This window comes from Danio aesculapii, chromosome 14, assembly GCF_903798145.1.
Source record: "Danio aesculapii chromosome 14, fDanAes4.1, whole genome shotgun sequence".
Classification (NCBI taxonomy): Eukaryota; Metazoa; Chordata; class Actinopteri; order Cypriniformes; family Danionidae; genus Danio; species Danio aesculapii.
Window position 1 is genome coordinate 8,291,469 of NC_079448.1, and position 14,072 is coordinate 8,305,540.

Sequence of the window (14,072 nt, forward strand, 5' to 3'; positions counted from 1 at the left end):
AGGTCTGGACTCTGTGAAGGCCATTTCATGACTGTCCTTGTTCCATCAGCTGCTTTTTTCTTTAGATATGATTTCATTACATTAGCAGTGTGTTTGGGGTTATTGTCATGCTGAAAAATACAACTACTACAAATCAGGTGCTTTCTAGTAGGAATTACATGATTAAAAGCTGTCTGTACTTTTCAGCATCAACAATCCCATCAATTCAGGCAATACTGACAACAGCTCTGGCCGAAATGCAGATCAAACCAAGACAGAAACTCCAGTATTTTTTATTCGTTCTTCCATCTTTCTCTAACTCTTTCTTTCATGTCTTAAATAATTAGACAAAAAAAAAACAACAACTACAACCTGTATTTTCTAGTTTTTATCAATAAAGAGAATGAGAAGTACTATATAATGTCAATATACCCTCACTAAAACAACAAATGGAACTGGGGGAGGGGGCTAAAACTTTTGCACATTACTGTATAAGCCTGAAATTATTCATAACCCTGACAAATTCTGACTTAAAGTTATTGTTCAAATGTAAATAAAAGCTGAGAATTTTTTTTTTCCACAATGATGCCTCTTATACATTGTCTTATTATCGTTTGGGAGAAGCCTGTGTCATTTCCGGTGTTCTGTCGATTTGACCTGCCTTTGTCCTTCCTCCCATTCAAAAAGTAGGTAGCACATTTTGATGATGTAATATGCTACCCATCAGATTTTGCTACCAGTGTAAATTTTTATGTGGATTAGTGTGATATGAAGCTGTAGTATCGCTCTAACCTACCTAATCCCTAACCCCAACCTCAGAACCATTTAAATACAGGGTCCCACTTTATATTAAGTGTCCTTAACTACTATGTACTTGCATCAAAAAATTAAATACACTGTACTTACTGTGTTCATAATGTATTTAAGAACACTTGTGGTGGTCTTGAGTTGGGATAGGGGTTGGGTTATGGACAGGTTTGGTGGCATGGGTAGGTTTAAGGGTGGGTTAAGGTGTAGGGGATGGTCAACAGTGTATTTACAAATGTAATTACAGAAGTTAGTTACAGATGTAATTACATACAAGTATTTAATCAAGTATAAGTGCACAGTAAATACATATATTTACACAATAAGTACATTGTAACGAACTATTGATTCTTGTGTAATACATATTAGTTAAGGATACTTAATATAAAGTGGGATCAAATACAGTGTTGGTAGCATAATCTGATGGGTAGGATAAAATGTCAGGACACCGGTCAAGAAAATCGGAATAAAACTTTTTTTAAACTAAAAAGTCAGAAATTTCCTTTCAATAATTATCAATAATTTTGGGCTTGACTGTATAAATATTGATAAAAATATATTAAAGGTATACCTTATCTCCTTTTAGTCCCGGCAGCCCCTGAAAATAGAACAGTTGAATTTGATGATTAGACAGATTGTCCAAAAGTGACAAATTGAAAAGGCAAAAAGTCTAAGGGAAAACACAGTTCACTTCAAAAACGTTTCGAGAAACCCATGCGAACCATAATTCATTCGCTAAGAGTCATTAGTGTCTCTGACTTTCCTCATCTTCAAAGTTTTGCTCTTTTTTTGTTTCCAAATGAAAATACAGAAAGCACCTCACATCTGCACTAGATATAGATGCGATCTTTGATCTTAAAAGTCATTTGCGAATGACATGGTCTAACGTCTGCGAAATTGATGGACGTGCTGTAGAACTGACTGAGGATAAAAGAATGAGTTGAGTGAAAGCTTACACTTCAAGTCCTATTCCTTTTTCTATATACATTTCTTTTGTTTTTAATGAGGTTGTTCACATGACCTTTTTAACGATGACCTTATGAACTGACAAGCCTTCTAAACCTACAATGTCTAAAACATCTTGGTTTTTTGAGAAATTAAAGAAAAATGGGTGTTAAATGGATATTATTGTAGTCATATATCACAGATGTAGGATTAGGTTGTTTTTGTTTTAAAATCTACTCCCCAGGAAACTTTGCTCTGTGTGAAACATTGGACCAACTGGTATTTGTCACTCACAGTACTTTTATTATTGATGTTTTGTCAATTTTTTGTTTTCAATCTTTACTCATTCTCAGCTATAGGCCTGTCACGATAAGTCATTTTTGTTGTGCGATATATTGTCATAGAAATTATTGCAAATTACGTGTTATTATTCTTATTTTAGGGCCAATTTATGTCTGTGTTTATATAATGATTATACAACAGCATAAATAGTCATTAACGAATTCAAGGGTCAACATAACATGTAAAATGTGCTTGTAAAATGGCTTTAAGGTTATTCCTGAATCGTCACTTTTCTGGAAGTGGACCGCAGATTTGGAACAGAGCTCATTTGGATACCGTCTTCTGAACCTGTCAGTAGTTTTCATGAAAATGTGAAAATTCACCTTTTCTTTATCTGTTAGTAAGCATTGTTTGTAAAAGAGTTGAACCCTGAACTCGCTGACGCCTCCAATGGAGATTAGACAAATAAAGACATATAGTCTTGTTTTAAGAAATAATATGGCAAACCAAGTTTTTTCTTAAAACATGCAAATTAATCTGCCAATGAGGTAAACAAAATGATCTCACGCCAAAAGTAAAACCAAGATTAATTATATATATAAAAAACTCTTAATTTTGGCATATTTATAGATATTTTTTATAGAATTTTAGATATTTGGACTAGAAACAAGACAACAAATTTAAGTAAGAACGGCATTTTTTTTGCAGTGTACAGATTCTTGACTTTCTATCAAACACTATTTAATTTATTGTCTATTATATCTGCTTTTAACCCTTTCACGCATACGATCACACCGGTGTGATTGGACTGTTTAGAGTGCACGTCATCAACTGCTAAAATGTGCAGCGCTTGTCAAAAATCACAATTTATCCGTACTTTCAAACTAATAACTTTTATTTTAGGTTTCACACATTCAAATACACATAACTACAAGCAAAACATACCATTTAATACTTGTAAAATACACGCGGATGTCTATGGAGACGGCAATAAAAATCATTTTTTTATATAACTGGATGATGTGCTTTATTCACACTGTTTATGTTACTATAATATTTCCTCTATTCCTCTCAGAGATAAACAGTTGCTTACCTTCATGTATTTTGGAAGAACATTATAAATAAACATGATGTAAATGCAGCAGCTCGAATCTCTCCTGCGGTTGTTGCTAGAAGAGATACAGCTGCGATAGCAAGTTTACGAGAAGTATTTATATTATTTATTAAATTACGCATTAACTGTATTTTATTAGCGTCAGCCCCTACCTCAACCCTAAACTAAACCCTCACGGTAATGTAAAAATATTATTTGTTCTACAGTGTGACAAAAATATGCTATTTTGATCTGAGTATACTCAGCTGTATCCCATCTAGACTTCACCATGCTGCAGGAGGATCAGCTGGAGTATTAAAATTAACGCGTGAAAGGGTTAAAAATAACTTTGTACTTCTAACACTTTATATTTTGATATATAATGTTGATGTATAATACTGTTAATATGATAAACTGCTCTGACTTTCTAACACTACCAGTGTCTTGTCTATTCTCTATTCAATCTACTTTATACAGTACTGCTATGGAAATGATTAAGAGACCATTTGAAAATTCTCAGCTCTCTCGATTAGCGATTTAAAGAGCCCATATTATACATGAAATAGGGTCATATTTAGGTTGTAAGGGTCTCCAACAACAGTCTAATATGCATGCAAGGTCATAAAACACTTTGATGGTCTTATAACCTGCATTTATTTTTACCTAATTATCCCAGCGACTCCCATATGAATCGTTCAGCGATTCATTTGTTCCCAACCCCCTCCTCAGCGCGAAGCTAATCTGCGCTGATTGGACCGATGACAGCCTGCTGCGATTGGTCGACAGTGACAGGCTTCAGCACGAGACAGAGTGAAATGCCCAGCTGGTAATCAACTATATAAAAGTAGTCACAGTGCACACGCGCTTCATAGTGTAAGGCTTTTTTCACACACACACACAACCCTCCTCAGAAGAACTGGGGAGATCGACGCGAGTCTCTCTCTCCCTCTCCCTCTCTCTCTCTCTCACACACACACAATGCTCCTCAGAAGAACTAGGGAAAGCGACGCGAGTCTCTCTCTCTCTCTCTCTCTCTCTCTCTCTCTCTCTCTCTCTCACACACACACACACAACGCTCCTCAGAAAAACTAGGGAAAGCGACGCGAGTCTCTCTCTCTCTCTCTCACACACACACACACAACGCTCCTCAGAAAAACTAGGGAAAGCGACGGGAGTCTCTCTCTCTCTCTCACACACACACACACACAACGCTCCTCAGAAGTACTAGGGAAAGCGACGCGAGTCTCTCTCTCACACACACACACACACACAACGCTCCTCAGAAGAACTAGGGAAAGTGACACGAGTCTCCTGTCTCCTAGCTTACGATCGATCGCCATAGCAACGACAAACGGCAGTGGAACGCGAGCTCACAAAAGCCTTTAACGTTAAATCCGTAAACAAAGCGGCACGCGTCGCGTTTTTAACGTGGCTTACATGTGATAAGAGAATATAAAGAGTAACCGCGTGTACTGTACCAGGTTAATAACTCATCTTTGGGTAGAGACTGTCAATATTATCCATCTGAGCACAGCGTGACTTCATTCGACCGGCGGCGTCTGTGTGTGTGTGTCTAGTGTTTTTTCTGTGTTAGTGGGCGGGGCCGCAGGTTTCAAATCTCCCTGGTTTGCGCGCGTAACTACTGGCGAGGCTTGTGTTTCGTGGCTGCGTCATCGCGAAACACCTAATGACTCGTTATCAAGGCGACTCGTTTGAAGCACTATGAGTCGACTCTTTTATAGATGAATCAATAGTTTTAAACACTGTACACTTACAGATTTAAGCCTTAGCTGGATATTTCACTTCACTTAGAGCTGTGTTACACACTACATGGAAGGGCATTTTCAAAAACCCATAATATGGGCTCTTTAAACACTGACAATCCTTTTTTATATTTACTTGTAATTGAATTGACATATTTTTTTCTTTTGTTGATCTGATTACTTGCACTGTAGTCATTTGTAAACTATTTTGTGTTTAAAAATGTATGTCAAACGATTACATGTACATGTAAATGTAAATTTGTCATCAATTACTCATCGTTCACTTGTTCCAAGCCTGTTTGAGTTTTCTGTTGAACACAAAAGAAGATATTTAGAAAATTGTTGGAACTCGATAACCATTGACTCCCATTGTATTTGTTTTTCAACAATTGTTGATGGTAACCGGTTTCTAGCATTTTTCTAAATATCTTCTTTTGTGTTCAACAAAGTTAGCGTTCACTCATAAACGTTTGGAACAACTTGAGAGTGAGAAAATAGTGAATAATTTTTAATTTTTAAGTGAACTGTCCCTTTACGAATTTTGGGGTTTCTACTTTCAAACCGAAGTACATGATTGAAAAAATGAAGATTCTAAATTAGATCCACTGTTGGTCATTGTTGCCATATGGCAGTGTTTCCCAACCCTTTTCCTGGAGGCACACCAACAGTACATATTTTGGATGTCTCCCTTACCTGACTAATTAACTTCAGGTTTTAGAGTCTCTTCTTATGTTTTAATTAGGTGATTCAGGTGTGTTTGATTAGGGAGACATTGAAAATGTGTACTGTTGGTGTGCCTTCAGGAACAGGGTTGGGAAACACTGCCATATCGCAACATGTCAAGAAAATACCTTAAAAAAACATTGCCAAATTTTTTTACAGCACTTTAAGTTTAGCCATTCTAAGAAAATAAAAACAGTCAAATATTTTTTTATATAGATCTATCATAATGCGTGCAGTAGAGGGTTAAGTTTGAGTAACGACTTTAAATATAACATTTTTGGAATCCATGTGACATTGAAATCACTTACATTTTCTTCTACACATAAAAGTTGACTTAAAAATGTGATTCCTGCTCTTCATACTATCATCGAAAAGCGTAGCATGTAGAAAGGACAATAAATTAAAGGCCACATACTTTACCCCTTTTTTCATATTTAATATAAGTCTTTTGTGTCCCCAGAATGTGTCTGTAAAGTTTCAGCTCAAAACACCCATCAGATTATTTATTATAGCTGTTTGAAGTGTCTATATTATAGCTGGAAAAAAGTTGTTGCTGTTTTTTTGTACTGGGCCTTTAAGGCTAGTCCTCCCCGCCCACCGTTCCCACGTGCCTGTCAGCAATCGCCGCCCTCGGGTGCCTCAGGAAGCAGATCTCACGTAACGTGTGTGAGAAATACTACAGTAAGAACTTTAACAATCAGTATTTGATGCATTTTTTTGTGCAACAATGATTCACACACAATGTCATTACAAAGTTCACGCACACACACAGCGAGGACACACACACATAGCGCAGACACACACACACACACACATAGCGTAGACACACACACACACATATCGCAGACATACGCACACACACATAGCGCAGACACACACACATAGCGCAGACACACACACACACACAGAGAGGGACAGCGCGTTAAGCTTTGCACTCGTTTTGCACGCATATGTGACATGATACTGGTAATATCTACTGCTGTATGGATATCTGTTATGTTAATGTACAAAATAAACCTGATTTAACGTCCACAAACCGGGATTGAAGCGTCTTCTTTTATAATTGTTCTGACACGCGGCTGTGCTGATTAAGTGAATCTGAAGTGAATCGCTGTAATTCATTACACACGTGCTCTGTTTTAAAACATTTTAAACTTGTAAAACTGAAAACACATGTCTGTCCAAACAGCTTGTAAAGTAGATTTTTCACCATAGGTGCCCTTTAAAACCTCTTTCTCTATTTAACATTTAGAATTCTATAATTTTACCAAAAAAAGTCATTTTAAGATGAACAAACCCTACTTTACGATGCTCATCAAAAGCTATTCAATACAAAACAACAGTTTTTGGGCAGACGGATGGCATTTGGAGGTTGTCTGACGAAGTGGTTTACGTTACATGGACAAATGGGCTTCCCTTGGCAGCGTTAAAGAGCCCGAATGGCATTACAAACGACTGACAATCTCCACAACGATGATGAATTCTCTCTTTTTGGTGTGTAATCCATTATTTCCATCTCATTTGTAGATAGACATTCATGGTAACATAGCGTGTGACCCTATATACGAGGTGATAAATGACCTGAAAACCTATCCAGGAGTCTAATCTCCCTGATGTCAGAGCAAAAATAAACCATAATTCCTCAATTTACACAGCTTGTATGTGTTTGTCATGTTTGAAACTGCACTATAACAAAAGATTATGTTTTCACACAGAAGTAGAGATTTTAAAATGTGTTTACCTGGCTTCCTTTAGGTCCAGGTGCACCCTGTGGATAAATCAATCATTTATCAACCACAATTCTGGTCAAAATGAGTTTACAAATATCCCTTGATCAAGGTGACCAGGTGAAACTTGTGTAGTCCAGCGGTCAAAATGACATTGCAATTGTGATTAACTATGGAAGGAAAACTAAGGGGAAAGGGACAATATAGTGTTGTATGTTTTTTTGTTTCAATTGTTGTGGGGTTTTATATACTATAATTAACGTTTGTAATTATGATGGCATCTGATAGGTCAAAATGACAATAAGTTTAATAACACTATAAATAGTAAAATACAGAAAAAGTAGTAAAACATTAATGACAGAAAAATCTAAGTTGTATTATATTATTATTATTTATAAAAATACACGTAAAAATTATTTTTGTCTTGTTTCTAGTTCAAATATCTAAAAACTCTTAAATCAAGAAGCGTTTTTATAGTCGAGCACAAAATATTGACTTGTTTTCAGAAATAGTCAAAATTAAGTGACTTTTTTTTTCTTAAAACCATCAAAATAATCTTATTTCAAAGCGAAAACTAGTAAATCCGCTTTAAAAAATAGCAAACACTAGAATAAAGTAGTAAAACAGTGATAACAGAAAGATTAAATCCATATCATATTATTATTTATTAAAAAAATACACTGTAAAAATTATTTTAAAAATAATCTGCCAAATGGGTTTACCAAATTAATATCAATTTAATATAAAAATAAGATTATTTTGCTTACCCCATTGGCAGATTATTTTGCCCATTTTAAAGAATAACTTACTTAATTTTGACTTATTATTTTTGAAGTTATTTTGTAATTGTCTAGAAAATACTTCTTGATTTAAGATTTTTTTTTTATATTTGGACTACACTTGCCAGCCAGTTTATTAGGTACACCTTACTAGTACCAAGTTGGACCCCCTTTTGCATTTAGAACTGCCTTAATCTATTGTGGCATAGATCAACAAAGTACTGGAAATATTCCTCAGAGACTTTGATCCACACTGACATGATAGCATCACGTAGGTGTTGGAGATTTGTCGGCTGCATAGCCATGATGTGAATCTCCCGTTCCACCACATCCCAAAGGTGCTCTATTGAATTAAGAGCTGGTGACTGCGGAGGGCATTTGAGAACAGTGAACTCATTGTCATGTTCAAGAAACCAGTCTGAGATGATTTGCACTTTATGTGCGTTTTCCTGCTGGAAGTAGTCATCAGAAGATGGGTTCACTGTGGTCATAAATGGATAGACATGGTCAGCAACAATACTCAGGTAGGCTGTGGCGTTGACACCATGCTCAATTGGTACTAATGGGCCCAAAGTGTGCCAAGAAAATATCCCCCACACCATTACACCACCACCAGCCTGAACTGTTAATACAATGCAGGATGGATCCATGCTTTCGTGTTGTTGGCGCCAAGTTCTGACCCTATCATCTGAATGTCGCAGCAGAATTGAGACTCATCAGACCAGGCAACGTTTTTCTAATCTTCTATTGTCTAATTTTGGTGAGCCTGTGCAGATTGTAACCTCAATTTCCTGTTCTTAGCTGACAGGAGTGGCACCAGGTGTGCTCTTCTGCTGCTGTAGCCCATCTGCCTCAAGGTTGGATGTGTTGTGCGTTCAGAGATGCTCCTCTGCATACCTCGGTTGTAACGAGTAGTTATTTGATTTACTGTTGTCTATCTATCAGCTTGAACCAGTCTGGCCATTCTCCTCTGACCTCTGACATCAACAAGACACTTGCGCCCACAGAACTGCCACTCACTGGATATTTTCTCTTTTTCAGACCATTCTCTGTAAACCCTAGAGATGGTTGTGCGTGAAAATTACAGTAGATCAGTAGTTTCTGAAATACTCAGACCAGCCTGTTTGAAACCAACAACCATGCCACGTTCAAAGTCACTTAAATCACCTATCTTCCCCATTCTAATGCTCAGCTTGAACTGCCATGTGATTGGCTGATTAGAAATTTGCGTTGAAGAGCAGTTGGACAGGTGTACCTAATAAAGTGGCCAGTGAGTGTAGAAAAACTAAGTAAGAAAAGCTTTTATGTATTTTATATAATATATAATATAAAAGAAACTCACAAAAAAATGTTAAATAGATAAGAAAACATGACCATAGTGAATTTACCAGGTGTAAATTATTTTTCCATTTACACACACAAACACACACACCAAACATCCTCATCTTGGGAAATACTCACGGGTTTGCCATCCAGACCAAGTGGACCCTGAATAGAGGATAAAAAAAGAGAAAAACAGACGGTTAAACTGCAGGGAGTCCACCAGACTGCCTTCATAAAAAGGCTAAGGGTAAGTAAGGATAGACTGTGAAAGGAAGTGTGAGGGGTAAATCAAGAGAGAAATGAGAGGAACTAAATCAAAACGATCATCTCAGGCCATGATGTCATTTTTCTATAAGGACGAGGATTCAAGTTTCTTTGGATTTACCGCAATAAAGATTCAATCCTGTAAGCAGTTCCACTAAAACAATGTGGGAAATGAATAGGAGTCATCTAGAGTCATCTAGAGTCTAGTGTCCAGTTCCAACCTATTTCATTCAGAAAGACTGATGTCAAACGTGAAACTTGATGTAAAAGTGTCCTGAAGCTACGTGTTCTAAAAGTAGCAGTGTCAGATAAATCACATACTTTTGCGTGAAGTGTGAGAGGTCATCAAAATGGCAGTGACCTTTAACCTTTGAAACGTATATCAGTTTAGTCCATGTCCTTTTTTTAGTTGTCCCAAAAAGCTAAGCATAGACTTCAGTGGCAACCTCGTCAATTAATAATAACAACAAAACATTAATTTTCCTTTGTGTGAGTGTGGGAAATGAAAACTTTGTCTGCCTCAAATTGGCGTAGCGATGTTAAACTGAGAAATTGTGATGGTTACGTAATAAAACATTGAAAAGTTAGATCACTGTTTATGTTTATGACTATTTATATTTTGAACATTGGCCAGAATCCAATATTGAAAAAGTCTGTGATAAAAAATATAGGTCACACTTTATTTTGATGGTCCGATTGTTGAATTAAGTTACATTGCATCTACATGCCAACTAATTCTCATTAGATTATAAGTAGACTGTTAGGTTGGGGTAAGGGTTATTGTAAGTTGACATGTACTTGCAAAGTTTCTTATAGTCAGTTAAATATCTGTTGCAGGAGCAGTATCAGCAGATATTAAGCAAACAGTCTACTAATACTTAAATGGACCATCAAAAAATATTGGCCAATATAATTTGGAAATTACATTTGGACTACATTTGGATTACATTATTTAGACTACATTCAACCAGTGGTGGAAAGAGTACTGTAAAATCATCAAGTAAAATAACTATTACTATTTAAAAATGTAGTGCAAGTAGAGTAAAAGTATTTGTTGTAAATATTACTCAATGTATGAGTGAAAAGTAGCCCTTTTAATAGTACTTAAGAGTAGTGAGTAGTGAGTATTACACTGTGATGCATTTACATTCAATTTGTGCGTGTTTGAAAACGTAACATTCTGTAGTGCATTTAGTTATTGTTTAAGGCCATTTGGCGATTTCGGTCATCATACAGTAGGTAAACGGTCTTTTGATCACTGCAAGTAATGATTTTGTGTCTTCTGCATGATGTGATTTTTTTATGTACGATTTGATGGAAATCACAGGACAAGAAAAACAATTTAGATAGTGACTGCAGGTTGAAGGAAAATAGAGGAGTAAAAGTACAGATACAGCGCCAAACAATGACAATGGACCCTTTTCCACAGGACTGTTATGATGAATTATCAGCATCTTAAATGCTTGAAAGTCTTGAATATTTTGCTTTAAAAAAACGTATGAACATTTATATGTATTTATATATGTATTATATCATCTTTGCATCAAATTACAAAAAAACGAATGACTGCTTATGCGAGGTGTTTCTAATGTAGCATCTATGGGGCAGGACAGTTCATTTTTTGACAGTATTCTCTCTTCTGGCAGCCATTATCATTGTATAAGACATTGTCCTATACAATTTTTTTTACTTTTTCTGAAAGTCTTAATAACACCATCTTGGAGTTATTCTTTTATTATTTCAGCAAACAGGATTGTGAAAAAAATGTGTTGCACTCTCCCATTCACTGTGCTCTAAGTTTACCCAACTATGATGACTTCCGCTACTGAGAAACCCAGAATGTGAAACGTGAAAAGAGTCCATTGGTGAAATGTTCAAATGTATTATAAAAAAATAATGGGGAAAAAGATAAATGTATTTTAAACTAATTTTAACCCTCCCATTGACTTGTGGGTCAAAAACTACAAGTGGGTCAAAACTACTAAATGGCGTTTTTATTATTTTTTTCAAGAGTTCACAAATTCATCACGCTGATGATTGATTATAAAGCTTGTTTGGCATGCTGTCCCGGGAGAGAGCCCTGTGCACATAAGATCCTCGAGCCTGGGGCTCCCTCCCATTTGCAAGGCAACTCCTCTGCTGTAGTAGCTAATGAACAAATAGTGATTGCTCTTAAGAGACAGCTACATACTTGGAGCATGTCTATGGTGCCGATTTGGATTAGTCAATTAACTTAAGTTGCTTAACTCCGCACAGAAACGTCAACTGGCTTGGTAACGACTAGAACCAGTGACATTCTTGCTGTGAGGCAACAGTGCTAGCCACTGGGCCACTGTGCCACCCATCTAGGAAAGGAGGAGGAGTAGGGGTGGAAGGGGGGATTCTTCAAAACAAAGATGGCTGTTATATGGAACTTAAGCTGCGGTCACACTAGAGTTTGAGCTGGCGAAATTCTGTAGTACTGCGCTGCGAAAAGGGGCAGGATTAAACAAGATGATTAGACATTTAAAAAGCAAGCGATTGGTCCATATTTAAAATTTCTGTCCAGAGAGGTCATGTTTTGATCCTCAATTGGTTTTACGCAGTCGATTTTGCCAAGCTTTTCAGCAAGCTTGAACTCTGCAACGCGAAACTTGTCGCATAAGCTTGTGTTTCCGGTCTGACTCATTTGGGTGCGTATGAATAGAAGTCTATGGGGAAAAAAGCGTAGTGTGACCGCAGCTTTAGGGAATTTATAGTGGCTTAGGAATCGTCTGATTGGTGAATCATAAATTTAATAATGCGGGACCAGCCGCAAGCAATCATAAGCATGTGATCCTCTCGAAATTAGTTTATAAATAAACTTCACACATATTGAAGTTTGATGATTTGTTTTTTAAAATCACCCCAACATTATAAAAAATGATGATTTTTTTTTTTAATAAGGGCTGTACACATATGGGGTAAGATTACGATTGTCTTAATGGTCGATTTTGACCCACCAGCTGTAAAACCATTTTTACACCACAAAAACTACAGGCACACACATGCACACTCCAACACACACACTTCTTGTTTCTAAAAATTTCTTGCCTTTAGCCTTAGAAAATAAAAACCTTTACTTTAGTCAAAACGGCTGATTAACATTGATGAAGTACTCCACACTGATGAGGGAAAACCTAAACATTCACAGGGTTTGTGATGAAGACATGCAATATAGATTTGAAGATTGGAATTGAAATTTTGCTGCTTTATTTTAGAGGTTTAGTGAAGAGGAGTCATTTTTGACCCTTAGAAATCGGAATATAAGACCACACAAGGGTTAAATACCAGAGTTGACTGAAAGAAAATTTGCCATACACATTCTCACGTTTGCACCACACAAAGTCAACAAGAGGTCTAGAGCGACAGGCCCTTCAAACTTCAATGAAGTCTCTGCACCCTAAAGTAAGGGAACATCCTGGGCTAAAATAACGAACACTAAGCTTCTGCCTTTGAATAAACAGGCAAAAGATGTACGAGTCCATTGTGGACGATAAACAATCCCTGGACTTAAGCGTTCCCAGAGGTATGTTGAGGACAGGACGTTTGTTTTGAGGACGTGCTGGAAGCTCTAATCATACATCTGGGAGCGTTTACATGGCCTGTTCTCTGTGGTGTCTCTTCATGGTGAGCAGACACCATGTGCACAGGTCAATGCCAGCGGACGTCCCGCAAGAGAAATTAATGCACCGGCCATGACATTTAACTCTGATTTATGACCACAGCGCTCAGAGTCTCAGGCCCTTTAGGTTCATCATTGTGAGGAGGAGGTTGATCTGCCTATTGGTCACTGTTTCGGGGTCTCAATCTGCTGACCTTTGAGGCCAAAGACTCCAATTGTAATTGAATAATCCATCAAAATTACTGTAGGATTAAAGCAACACTCGTTTTCTTGGAAAATAGTTTCCACTCTATATTCTACTCTATTCCACTATAAAGTCCACTATAGTTAAACAGCTGAATTTTAACCAATTTTAAATTAATTCAGCTGATCTCCATTTTTAGCTGGAGCATTTTTAGCTTAGCTTATCATAGGTCACAAAATCGGATTAGATCCTTAGCTTCATTAGCATAAAGTTTGACTCTGTAGTTAGAGTTGAGTTTTAACCAATTTTTAATCTATTCAGCTGATCTCTGTGTGTGGCAGGGCATTTTTAGCTTAGCTTAGCATAGATCATTGAATCGGATTAGACCATTAGCTTCATTAGCATAAAGTTTGACTCAGTAGTTACAGTTGAGTTTTAACCAATCTTAAAATCTATTCAGCTGATCGCCATGTTTGATAGGAACATTTTTAGCTTAGCATAGCATAGATCATTGAATCCGGTTAGACTATTAGCCGCATTAGCAAAAAGCCTGACTCTGT

General features: G+C 36.8%; 1 protein-coding gene across 1 annotated transcript in view; it reads right to left on the reverse strand.

Moving 5' to 3' along the window:
• Window positions 1-14,072, reverse strand: part of col23a1a (collagen type XXIII alpha 1 chain a) — a 299,792-nt gene that overhangs the window by 59,635 nt on the left and 226,085 nt on the right. Inside the window, exons 6-8 of the mRNA XM_056472084.1 lie at window positions 9,560-9,586; window positions 7,334-7,360; window positions 1,358-1,384 (exon numbers count right to left, since the gene is read on the reverse strand). Coding sequence (XP_056328059.1) covers window positions 1,358-1,384; window positions 7,334-7,360; window positions 9,560-9,586 — 81 coding nt within the window. The remainder of the gene's footprint in view (window positions 1-1,357; window positions 1,385-7,333; window positions 7,361-9,559; window positions 9,587-14,072) is intronic.